Source organism: Salvia hispanica, chromosome 2 (genome assembly GCF_029641045.1).
Source record: "Salvia hispanica isolate PSC_SH4W2 chromosome 2, Shi_PSC_v1, whole genome shotgun sequence".
Classification (NCBI taxonomy): Eukaryota; Viridiplantae; Streptophyta; class Magnoliopsida; order Lamiales; family Lamiaceae; genus Salvia; species Salvia hispanica.
In genome coordinates, this window is record NC_142693.1 from 28236355 (window position 1) to 28250075 (window position 13721).

General features: G+C 38.3%; 1 protein-coding gene across 1 annotated transcript; it reads left to right on the forward strand.

Annotated features, from left to right (window-relative positions):
- The first annotated feature begins 518 nt into the window (after window positions 1-518).
- LOC148932047 (uncharacterized) lies at window positions 519-9454 on the forward strand. The gene is made up of 2 exons (XM_089063922.1): window positions 519-685; window positions 8972-9454. The coding sequence occupies exons 1-2, from the start codon at window positions 603-605 to the stop codon at window positions 9447-9449; spliced, it is 561 nt and encodes a 186-aa protein (XP_088920048.1). The 5' UTR covers window positions 519-602; the 3' UTR covers window positions 9450-9454.
- Window positions 9455-13721: the final 4267 nt, after the last annotated feature.

The following is a 13721-nucleotide window of genomic DNA, read 5'->3' on the forward strand; positions in this document are numbered from 1 at the left end:
GGAAACGTTAAATTTTTATAAGATTCTCTACCAAAAATATATATGTTTAGGAATTGGGATTTATATAAAGGAGTAGTGTACCTAATAATAATATGAGCGTGTAATTTAGGTGACAATTCCACGTCATACATTTTATAATACGTGGGATACAATAAAATCTCTTAAAAATAAAATTAAGGGAAATATATCAAATCTAACACGAAAATAACTAAACAAATCAAATTAAACTAGCAAAGATATGACCAAATAATTCCTCCGTAAAATATATATTCTTATTTAGGGATGACATGACATGAGTTTTAATGAAAAAGAAATTGGTAAAATAAAATAAAAAAAGAAAAAAATTAAATAAAGTAAGAGAAATAGAGAGAAATGGTATGTAAAGTATGTGAGGGGGAAAATTAGAAACTTTTCATTTTAAGAAAATGAGACTATTTTTTGCGTACATTCTAAAATGACAAAATGAGACTAATATTTATGGACAGAGGTAATAATAAATACTAAGATATTCTATATTCGTCGAGAAAATGAGATGACTTAGGAAAAGATATCCGTGGAAGAAGAATTAACATCTGCTAGTTGAAAAAGGAGAGTTTGGCAGCATGTCTACCGCGGTGACCGATGATGATAGGAAACGGAAGGAAGCTCCTGAGAATATGCTGGGGAGTAAATCCGATAAGAAACGGTCAGTTTACCATTTTCTCAACTTCGATTAATCTGGTAGTAATTAATTGTTTGTTAAATTAATAGTTCTGTGAGATTGCTGTTATTGTTTGTGAGTCCAGTCTCATTTCACTTTTACTGTTTTAAATGAACTATATATTCTACTAACACATTCAACTCACATTTTATTATAAAATTATTATATAAAATTAGTTGTTGATTTTTCTACTCATCTTATTTTATAAAGTCAAACAAGTTTTTAAAATCATTGCCAGATATAGACGGTGGGAGTAGTAATTCAAATCAGGTTTAATTTAATTTACGACTTAATGATTCTAGGTTCGTGTGCCTATTTTGACCATTGCTATTCTGATTGTTCAATGCATGTAACTTTGGCAGATCATCTTTTATTCACTATCATTAATGGTTTTCGTTGATTATTTAGCTTCATGTTTTAGCTGAATAAACTATCAATTCGTTGGTTAACAAATTGATTGATTCAATTCGATTTCGATTCTGAATTTGCTTAATATTCTACGGGGGAGAAATGCAGGGGATGGGGGAAGAATCATGAGTATGATTAAGGTTTATAATGGTGGTATACTCAATAGGAGTCACATTGAACATGAGTTTTAAAAAATTGTAAAGAACAGTAATTCAATGCATGCAACTTTGGCAGATAAACCTGTTGTTCACTATCGTGACTGGTTTTTCATTGCTTATTTTAATTCATCTTTTAGGTGAATAAAGTATCAGTTCGTCGGTTAACTAATTGATTAATTCAATTCGATTTCGGTTCTGAATTTGCTTAATATTCTAGGGGGGAGAAATGCAGGGGATGGGGAAAGAATCATGTGTATGATTAAGGTTTTTAATGGTGATATATTGTACTCCCTCTGTCTCATAATAGGAGTCACATTTGGTATGAGCACGGATTTTAAAAAATGTAAAGAACAATGTGTTGGAAAAGTTAGAGGAATATGAGTCCACTTTTTATTTCATAATAGAATTAATGTGAATCTTCTAGATTGAAGACTCATGAATTTACCCCGAACTTATTCTTGTAAATAAACCCAACAAATAAACAAGATAAACCAAGAAATAGAACAAGAAAAATGGATAAAAGGATAGATGATGGATTAGTGTTATGATTTAGGTGAAGAATAAGAAAGAAATCTCAAAGGCACTTTCACATACAAACACCTAATGGCTTCACAAACTAGCAACACAAGAACTAGCAAGCATACCTTTACAATCAACCTTAGCCCGACAAAAGATCGAATGCAACCCGAAGGAATTTGATAAGTTTTCAAAAGATAAAGAAGGTGAGCTCTCAAATATGGAGAAATAGTCTCTTACAAATATTCAAAAGTTGAGAATGAAAACCCTAAAAAGAGTATTTATACTAAAACAAAAATAATAGGGAAAATAGTCTTCTAAAGCTTCAAAAAATGACATTTTCGGCCAAAACGTCCGCCCGGGCATTTTGGGACCTTGCCCGGGCGTTTCTTCTGTCGCCGGGCGGTTTTCGCCCGGCCACGGTTAGTTCCTCGGCAGCTCTGCGCGACTTTCGTCAAACGGCCATATCTCTCTCATCCGAACTCCGTTTGGGGCGTGTGAGGTACCCACGCGAAGGTATTTCGACGATGACGATGATGGTGGTCTTGGACCAGAATTTGGACATCGTCTCAGTAGGCAGATTGGCGTTTGAACAGACCCCCAATTCCGATTTGGTGCGGGGTCGAGCCGAATTTGGTGTATTGCTCTCGAGACACCCGGGTCTTCCTTCTGGGCCTCCTCTTCGAGTCTTAATCTTGTTATGAACAGGACTAAGGACTCTAGCATCTTCCTACTCATCTTCCTCGTCCTCGTTTGGTGTACATCCTTGAGCGGGCTCGATGCATGATGCGTGTCGGTTGGGTTCGCATCATCCCCATCTTCTTGGGAAGGATTTGACCTCAAATCCGGCTCATCTCTTGCAAACTCAAACGGGCTCAAGTCGGACACGTTGAACGTGGGGTGCACCTTGAATTCGCCCGACAACTCTATGATATAGGCATTGTTGTTGATCCTCTCCTTGACTCGGAATGGGCCACCTCCACGTGCAGCAAGCTTGGACTTCACCTTGTCCGGGAAACGGATCGCCCGAAAGTTAACCCACACCATGTCCCCCGGGTTGAAGATCACTTCTTTCCGCCCCTTGTTGGTCATCTTCGCATTGTGCTCATTCCTTTTGTTAATGTTCTCTTGGACCTTGACATGGAGGTCCTTCACGAATTTCGCCTTTTGAGCACCATCTACATCACAAACAAAAGAAGAAGGCAAAGTCGACACCGCTAGGTCTATCGGGGTTAGCGGGTTAAATCCATAAACAATTTCAAATGGAGAATGACCGGTAGTAGAGTGCACAGTCCGGTTGTAAGCAAACTCGGCAATGGGTAGGCAAGGTTCCCATGTCTTCCTATTCTCACTAACCAAAGCCCTAAGTAAAGCCCCTAGGGTGCGATTCACCACCTCGGTTTGCCCATCGGTTTGAGGGTGCGCCGTGGTAGAGAACAAAAGTTTGGTTCCCAGTTTAGTCCAAAGAGTCTTCCAAAAGTAGCTTAGGAACTTGACATCTCTATCACTCACTATAGTTTGGGGAACCTCGTGGATCCTCACCACCTCCCTAAAGAAGAGACCGGCTATGTGCTTGGCATCATTGTTCTTCCTACATGGAATAAAATGAGCCATCTTGGAAAACCTATCCACCACCACAAAGATACTATCATTCCGGGCTTGAGAAGGAGGTAGACCAAGCACAAAGTCCATAGACAAATCTACCCAAGGGTGGGAAGGGGTAGGGAGTGGGGTATAGAGGCCATAATTGTTGCTCCTAGACTTAGCTTGTCTACACTCAATGCACCCTCCCACAAAGCGCTGCACATCTCTCTTCATTTTTGGCCAATAAAAATGCTCAATTAAGATATCATAGGTCTTAGCTACCCCAAAATGACCCATTAATCCTCCAAAGTGGGACTCCTTCACAAGCACTTCCCTCCAAGATCCTTGGGGAATGCACAATCTATTCCCCTTAAACAAGTAACCCTCATGCTTATAAAATTGCTCAAATGATCCCTTTTCACATGCAACAAAGATAGATGCAAAATCATTATCATGCTCATAAAGCTCCTTAAGGTGATCAAAAGCAAAGAATTTGGATGCACAAATAGTAAGCATGCTATTTCTCAACACAAGGGCGCCACTATCATAAATACCACTTTCAAGAAGAAGTAAAGATGGCTTACGAGATAAGGCATCGGCAACCACATTTTCCTTTCCCTTTTTGTACCGGATGACATATGGGAAAGTCTCCAAGAAGGCGCTCCACTTGGCGTGCCTCTTGTCAAGCTTGTGTTGGCCACCCAAGAACTTGATTGACTCATGGTTCGTGTGGATGACAAATTCCCTATGCATCAAAAAGTGTTGCCAATTTTCCAAACATCTAACAATGGCATAGAGTTCCTTATCATAAGTAGGATAGTTCAAGTGAGTTTGGTTCAATTTCTCCGAAAAATAAGCAAGAGGTTTCCCTTCTTGCATCAAGACTCCACCAATCCCTACCCCACTAGCATCACACTCCAACTCAAAAGTTTTCTCAAAATTAGGTAAAGCAAGCAACGGTGCATGTGTAAGATCGTGTTTCAAAGTGTTAAAAGCATGCTCTTGCTCATTCCCCCAATTAAACGCCACATTCTTTTTAACAAGATGGTTCAAAGGAGTGGCTTTAGTGGAGAAATCTCTAACGAACCTTCTATAGAAACTAGCAAGGCCGTGGAAAGATCGAATCTCACTCACGTTTTTGGGCGTGGGCCACTCCTTGATGACCCTAACCTTCTCCTCATCTTCCTTGACCCCATCCTTCCCCACAACAAACCCAAGGAAAACCACTTCATCAACACAAAACACACATTTAGGCAATTTAACATACAATTTATGTTGTCTCAAAAGCAAAAGTGTTTCACTAAGGTGCCTAGCATGCTCACCAACATTAGGACTATAAATCAAAATGTCATCAAAGTAGACCACCACAAATTTTCCTATCAAGGGCATAAGCACATGGTTCATCAATCGCATAAAAGTGGAAGGAGCATTAGTTAAACCAAACGGCATAACAAGCCACTCATACAAGCCAAATTTAGTTTTAAAAGCCGTTTTCCATTCATCACCTTCCTTCATCCTAATTTGGTGATAACCACTAGCAAGATCAATTTTTGAAAAACAAGTAGCACCACACAAATCCTCAAGCATATCATCAAGTCTAGGTATAGGATGTCTATACTTAATGGTGATCTTATTAATGGCCCTACAATCAACACACATATGCCAAGTCCCATCTTTCTTAGGCACAAGTATAACGGGTACGACACAAGGGGAATAAGACTCACGGACCAAACCTTTGGCAAGGAGTTCCTCGACTTGCCTTTGCAATTCCTTCGTCTCATTGGGGTTGGCCTTGTAGGCGGCTCGGTTTGGTAATGATGATCCCGGTGCGAAATCCATTTGGTGCTCGATTCCCCGGATCGGTGGTAGCTCATTTGGGAGCTCACTTGGGAACACGTCCTCGAACTCCTGCAAAACAATATGAATCTCATAGGGTACATGTTCAAGATTAGTGTTAGCCAAACAAATACGCCGGGGAACGGCAAGAAGCAATGGCAAGTGGCTTTGTAGTGCCCACCCAAGCTCGGATTTAGTAGCTAAAAGGCACTCTCTTTTCTCACGGGGTTTTTGGGTGCCACTCCTTTTGGATTTGGAATTCCTCTCACCATCCCCACTCTCACATGGCTTTTTTCTCTCACTTTCTTGCCTTTTCTCTCGCTCTCTCTCTTTACTCAAATGTTTATGAGCTTCAATGATGTCTCTAGGCGACAAGGGCTTCAACCGGATTTTTCGACCATGGTACACATAGGAGTACTCATTAGTGTACCCATCCTTAGATACCTTGTTGTCATACTCCTAAGGCCTACCAAGGAGCAAGTGGCAAGCGGTCATGGGAATGACATCACAAAGTACCTCCTCCTCCAATTCCCCCACTCTCATTGGCACTTTGACTTGATTGACCACCTTGAGTTCTCTACCATCACCTAGCCATTGAAGGCGGTAGGGTGTAGGGTGCCTCATCACCGGTAATTGCAACTTGGCTACCAATTTATCGCTCACCACATTGGCACAACTCCCTTCATCGATGATCGCAAGGCAAGTTTTGGATTGAACCTTGCACTTCATATGAAAGATATTAGAACGTTGCTCAAAACACTCTTCTTGCTTAGGTTGGGCGCTAAGGGTCCGAAGCACCACAAGATTTTTCACCCCTTCGGTCAACTCCTCTTCGCTAGAGTAGTCACTATTGACATGAGCGTGGTAAGAGGAGTCATCCCCTTCAACACCCGCTTCTTCTTCATCCTCACTATAGACTTGGCCATCTTTCCCTATCACCATGACCCTTTGGTTGATGCACTCTCTAGCGTAGTGGCCATATCCCTTGCACTTGAAACATTGAGGTCTCCTATCACCGGCTTGAGGTGCTCCCTTGGCCAATGGTGGCGCCGGCAACGCCTTCACGGGAGGTTTTGAGAAAGGTTGAGGTGTAGTGGTCGTTTCTCCCTTTCTTTGGGTGGTGCCCCAATTGCTTGAGCCCCCTCCCGAGATAGGGTGAAAACTCATCTTCCCTTTGCTAGCGACCTTCTCTTTGCCTTGCCTCTCAAATGTCTCGGCGAATCCAATGACCTCCTCCAAAGATATTCCCCTTTGGGCCTCAATTTGGACCTTGTGCCTAAGAAGCACATTGAGCCCGTGTATGAAGCGGTCTTGGGTGACATCTTCACTTTCCTCAAGCCCCAATCTCCCCTTGAGGGCTATCATATCATAATAGTACTCCATGACGGTCTTGCTTCCTTGCCTCAAATCTTGGAGTTCACCTCTCAACTTGTGGAAATACGATCTCGGGACAAAGGCGGCTCTCATGAGCTCATTCAATTCCGCCCATGACCGTACTACTCCTCGACCCGTGGCTCTCCTCCTCCTCAAGAGATCGGACCACCAAGTGTTAGCATGACCTCGAAACTCGGTGATGGCTAGTTTGACCTTGTCCTCCTCCGAGTAGTTATGAAGGGAGAATATCTTGTCCACTTGAGACTCCCACTCTAGGTATGTGGCGGGCTCGAATTTCGCATGGAACTCCGGAATGGTGTGCTTGAAGTTTCTCGAGGGGTCATCGTATCTTTCCCCCCCATAGTTCCCCGCATTTTCTTGCCATGCCTCGAAGTTATGATACCCACCTCCATTGTGGTGGTTGGAGTAGGCATCATCATTTCCGCTTCCATCATTCCATCTGCCCGTACTTCTTTCCCGGAAACTAGGCGGTACGGCCTCATTTTGATTAATCCGTGCTCTCAACTCCGCCATACCGTCATGGACGGTTGTAAATTCTTCTTGCACGGCCACGGGGTCTCCTTGCATGGTGTTGAGATTAGTTTGCATAGTGGTAAGTTCACCACGCATCCCCTTCACCTCTCCCGTAAGTTTTGTCATCATCTCTTTGAGGGTGTCGTCGGATGTGGACGCGGTGTCGTCCCCATCCTCCCTCCTAGGCGAATTGTGCCTAGAGTTTCTCGTATTTGGTGGCATTTTCGGGTACCTACAAAGAGATAAAAAGGACTAGGGATACGTCCCTTTTGTTAGTAACACAAATAACGCACACACCCAAGAATGGAGATTTTAGTGAGGAGCTCACTTCCCAACCCACAAGGTATGTCCCCAATTCCTCCAAACTCACACCCAATGTCTCTCGGAAGGCTTAGAGATTTAGTGGCTAGATACTCTCCCTCACTTGCTCTCGATGATGTAATCCCAAGAGTTGCACAAATAGCACAAACAAGATACACAACTAGGCAAGTGAAAACTAGTCCAAGAAGCCACAAGATTAGTGAAAGTAGGGAGCTAAGCCAATGGGACAAATTAACAAACACTTTGTGTGCACAATTTCACCCACAACAATAGACCCAACAATTGATGTAATTTCGGCCTACAACTTTGTAACATTCACATAAACGTATCCAACAACACATATGCAAGTTTATAGCTAATGCCCATGGATAGAATTTGAGATATCTCTTTTTTTTTTTTGACAATTTTCTAACAATTTTACTCTTTGGAGAATTTTTTTTCTCTTTTTTTTTTGCTTACAAGAACAAGAACCAATGGCTCTTGATACCAAATAATGTGAATCTTCTAGATTGAAGACTCATGAATTTGCCCCGGACTTATTCTTGTAAATAAATCCAACAAATAAACAAGATAAACCAAGAAATGGAACAAGAAAAATGGATAAAATGATAGATGATGGATTAGTGTTATGATTTATGTGAAGAACAAGAAAGAAATCCCAAAGGCACTTTCACATACAAACACCTAATGGCTCCACAAACTAACAACACAAGAACTAGCAAGCATACCTTTACAATCAACCTTAGCCCGGCAAAACATCGAATGCAACCCGAAGAAATTTGATAAGTCTTCAAAAGATGAAGAAGGTGAGCTCTCAAATATGGAGAAATAGTCTCTTACAAATATTCAAAAGCTGAGAATGAAAACCCTAAAAAGAGTATTTATACTAAAACAAAAGTAATAGGGAAAATAGTCTTCTAAAGCTTCAAAAAACGACATTTTCGGCCAAAACGCCCGCCCGGGCGTTTCTTCTGTCGCCGGGCGTTTATCTTGCCCGGCCGGGCGGTTTTCGTCCGGCCACGGTTAGTTCCTCGGCAGCTCTGCGCGACTTTCGTCAAACGGCCATATCTCTCTCATCCGAACTCCGTTTGGGGCGTGTGAGGTACCCACGCGAAGGTATTTCGACGATGAAGATGATGGTGGTCTTGGATCAGAATTTGGACACCGTCTCAGTAGGCAGATTGGCGTTTGAACAGACCCCAATTCCGATTTGGTGCGGGGTCGAGCCGAATTTGGTGTATTGCTCTCGAGACACCCGGGTCTTCCTTCTGGGCCTCCTCTTCGAGTCTTAATCTTGTTATGAACAGGCCTAAGGACTCTAGAATCTTCCTACTCATCTTCCTCGTCCTCTTTTGGTGTACGTCCTTTAGCGGGCTCGATGCATGATGCGTGTCGGTTGGGTTCGCATCAAGAATATAAGTGAATTGAGTTGGTGAGTGAGTAGTACGTATCATCTATGGTAAAATTGAAATGTGACTCTTATTGTGGGACGAACCGAAATAGCAAAATGTAACTCTTATTGTGGGACGGTGATATGTAGAGAAAGGTATGCTATTGGAGCTGTAAAGAAGGAAGAAGGTGTTGAAGAAGGTGTTGTTAAGAAGGAAGAAGGTGTTGTAAAGAAGGAAGAAGGTGTTGCAGCCAGTGGAGTCTATATTGTAAAGAAGGAAGAAGGTGTTGCAGCAAGTGGAGTGTATATTGTGAAGAAGGAAGAAGCCTTGAATGAGGAGGAAGAGACTGAATTTTTTAGACCATTTGTTATTGTGCTGAAAGATGGCAGCGCGCATATGTTGTTCACTGATATAATGATGGACGAACTTGGTGTGCTAGAATCGGAAGAATTTGGTGTACAATCCTTGGACAACCAAAGCTATGCTGGTATAATGAGACGGGTCGATCACCGAACCAGGATTTGCCATGTACAGGGAACTATACGGGAAGCTATTCAGGATTCCGCCGAGAGACGCAAAGCCATATTGTTTCGCCGCTCAGGTAATACTGTGATTTGCAAGTGGTAATCTTGATATATATATATTACTCTCATACACTTGATTTGCTAGTGGTAATGCCATTTTAGCTTATAAGTACTATGAAATACTGTGTCTTTTGTTTCGAATTATAATGCAGTTATGAGTGACCGTTTGTTATTGTACTTGAATTCCATAATCGCATTTTGTTACTATGAATTTAATGTAATTGGAATCACTAATACCAATGGATGATCACATTTCAAACATTATAGTAGTTACAAAAACTTAGTGAATTCTCATCTTTTTTTTTGCTGCTCTTAACTTCTTTATCCCTATATATATTATCATTTGTCGAATCACCGTACATCATCAAACAATTCCACTTTCATGGCTAACAATATCAATAGAAAACCACACGGACTTTCTCCAGCGGCAGCGGCATGCCGTTGTGGAACGTCGGTGGAGTCGTCATTGTGGTAAAAAAGATCTCCTAAAAATAAAATGGAAACGTACATAATCGATTTTTTTAACATTTTACATTGAAAATCAATTTATAAAAATTAATTAATTTAAAATCAATTTGATACTAATCATTTTGCAACACTTATATAGTATAGAAGTAATTAGGTCTATTGAATTTCAAAATTGTTACGATTTGACAAAATTTATATATCACTTCTTTCTTATCAGTACGTACAATAATAATACAATAAATAACAAGATTTATTTTTACTACTTAAATTTAAAATTTTAAGAATTGTACAAGCACAGTTATCTGTTCTCAAATCAAACAAGGGAAACAAATCAAATTCTAACGAACTAAATAATCAAATCATAATAATATATGGAATAATGGAAATAAAAGCTAAACAAATCAAAGTAAACTAGCAAAAGACATGGCTATAAATAAGATATTCTAAGGGCACTCGCAATGGGGCCGATTCACAGAGCCGATGGATCGGCTCCCCAATCGGCTCCCATGGGTCTTCATTGCGGAGGGAGGGCCGATTCTCCCTCAGTTATGAATGACTGTTTGTTACTCTATTTGAATTCCATAATGCCATTTTGTTACTATGAATATAATGTAACTGGAATCACTATTAGCAGTTACAAGTTACAAAAAATCACTGAATTCTCACACACTCAAATTAGTGGAGTAAATTTTTATTTTAATTTTTAACCATCGTGGGAAATTCTGAAAGTTATTACATACTGTATGAATTAATATATTCTTCATAATTATAAGCAAAACCCATCTTTAAAACCTTATACAGTAATTCTTTTTTAATAGGTTCTTATAAATGAGGTGTGTTATATTGCTAACTCTTCTTTAAATGGCTAACTACAACTAAATGATTAAAGGCTAAGATCATTTAACTCATAATATCAATACATTGTAAAAAAAAATGTCAATAAGTATATTAAGATAAATTAACAACAAATTAGTTATAACTTACTTTTGAAAAATATCACAAAACTTTAAATGCATATAACTATTACAATTTAAATTATTTTTGCACACAACATATATTTAATTAAAGATAATTTTATAAGGATTCTAACGAGATTTCACTTGCATATGTTCTGATATCAAATTTTTTAAAAAAATTCTTCAATTTTTAGATTTTTATTAAGCAGTTTAATATCAATGTAGTTATCATAATATGCAACCTAATATGTATAAAATGTCAATTTGAAATTGCATTGTCATATTCAAGACATCGTATTGACATTTTGATCCAAGACCCTAATTTTGAGAGTTTTTATCCTTTTAAATTTAAATAATAAAAAAATAAATTTACACATGGCAAATTATAGACCACTAGATCTCTAAATATCATATGATCTCTAATTAGTTGTAATTAGCAATTTAGGGAGAGTTAGCAATTGATTATACCCCTACTAAATGTTTTAATAGATCCTCAATAAGTTTATTTTAATGGTTTTTATTAGGCTGTTAGAAGACGAGAAACTGAAAAAAAATGAAGGAAAATTAATTTTCTAGAAGATTCTCTACCAAAACTTTATCTATATTGTTTAGGATTTATACAATGGAGTTTACCTAATATGAGCGTGCGACAATTCCACGTCACTCATTTTATAATATAGTATATGGTAAAAACAAATCTTCCAAAAATAAAATAAGGGAAACAAATCAAATTCTAACAAACTAAATAATCAAATCATAACAATATACGGAAATAATAGCTAAACAAATCATATTAAACTAGCAAAATATACGGCTAAATAATATAAATAAGATATTCTAAATGAAATAAATTGGATGACTTGGAAAAGAAATCAGAGGAATTAAGAGAGTTTGGGAGCATGTCTACGGCGGCGTCCAGCTCCGGCGATGTTGATAGGAAAGGGTCAGTTTATCATTTTCTCAACTTCGATTAATCTTGTAATTAATTGTTTATTTAATTAATGTTTACAATATGCAGTCGATTAATAATTTATTAGATCAAGTTTAATTCAATTTCTAACTTAATGATAATATTTCATTTGGTTTTTATATGTAGGAAAGGCCGGGGTTATAATTGAAGCTGTTGCAACGGAGGAAGAAGGTTTTGAGCCGGACTTTTTTTTTTATTAACGGTGTCATGGCCGCGGAGCTGATGTTCGATGAGGAAGAGATCGAAGCACTTGGTTTGCCAATATCGGAAGACTTTGTCGTACGATCCTCGTTCGACAACTGAAACTATGATGCTAAATTTTGTCTGATCAATTTGCCATATAGAGTCAGCGATACCCGCTTGTTCCAACTAGTCGGAAGTCGGAACCCATGCTGAGAGGCAAAACCATATGGTTTCGCAAGGAAGATGATGTTGTCATTTGTTACTAGCTCTTCTATATTTGGTTTGGATGGTTTTTGTTGTGATGTTTTAACCTTTATTTAATTTAATTATAGTTAATATATTCCATTTGTATGTTGTCGTAACTAAACAATAAACTCCCATGTTGGCATTTCTTTGATAGTATATAATATTAATATAAATAGTATACTACTATCATATAAGAAAGAGATAATATCTCTTATTTTTATGATACTAGAGTATAATTTACTTCCGGAATTAATTGGAATATTAACTCCATGAAATGATTATTCAAATCCTACTATGGTTAAAATTTGATAACTTTTGAATTTTAAGATACAAAACTTATACTAAGAAACTTCTGATTGGGAATACTCCATAAATATGGTAACTGAATTTTCAAATCTTATTATAACTAAAAATTGGTAATCAGTTAAGTTTAAGGTAGGTATTTTTAGGTTTGATAGTTTAGGGTTTAGAGGGTAGGGATTAGAACACGATCCAATTTATTTATATTAAATTATGAAATATTGTTTTTTGAAATATAAAATATTATCATTATACGGCTCTAAAACATAAATGTATTTAAAAATAAACATATGCAATAATTATGAGTTTAATATAATTTGATTAAAATTTTTGAGATAAGAATAATTTTATTATATAATAATAGTATTGATAAGTGTGCATAAATATAGAAAAAGTATATGAATATATTAAGTTTGAAAATAATTTCAATATACATGTCCATATTATATATATATAGAGAGAAGTGATCAAGGTTTAACTAATTTTAAAGATATAACTAGAGAATAGATCTCAACCACATATTATCTTAATCCAATGATTAATAAAAGTGCACATTATTAATTAATAAAAATTGCATAGGGATGTTTTTGGAAACAAACTTTGTTCTCATATTCTCACATACACATTCCATTCACGCATTATCTCTCTCTTTCTATTTTCATTCTCTCTCTCTCTGTGCCTATCTCTGGCCGTCACCGAGATGCGTCGGAGGCGCTTCGGCGGAGGAATTTGTTGCTAGAGAGGGAGTTCCGGAGCAGCCTGGAGGGAGAGGAGAGGAGAGGGTGGATGAGGAGTTGCAGATGACGTGGCAGCACGTACGGTTGGTGGAGGAGTGGCTCTGCAACGAGCTTGAGGAGCTGAAGGCGGAGGCTGTCGATCACGCCATGGAATCTAGGGCTTAGATCACGCTTCTTATGTAGAAGCTTTCTGCTTCTAACAAACTTCTTCAATCTCTCTCGCTCAAACTCAATAATCTATCTCTATCTTTGTAGTTCTATGCGTGATGTAGTTAGAGAATGAACATATTTATATTTTGTAGTTTCGTTTGAATTTGAAATCATTTGGATTTTTAGGATTTTCCGTGGGATGAATTGTTGTAACGGAGATGCAGATCTATGTGGTGTTGTTGATAGAAGATTGATCACTTTAAAACATAATCAGATAATTTTGAACTCATTTTTAATGTAGTGAG

Excerpts from the sequence above, each read along its gene's own strand:
- LOC148932047 (XM_089063922.1), top strand. The coding sequence starts at position 603 with ATGTCTACCGCGGTGACCGATGATGATAGGAAACGGAAGGAAGCTCCT. Across the intron at positions 686-8,971 it reads AGTAAATCCGATAAGAAACG|AGAAAGGTATGCTATTGGAG; the intron begins GTCAGTTTACCA and ends GGTGATATGTAG.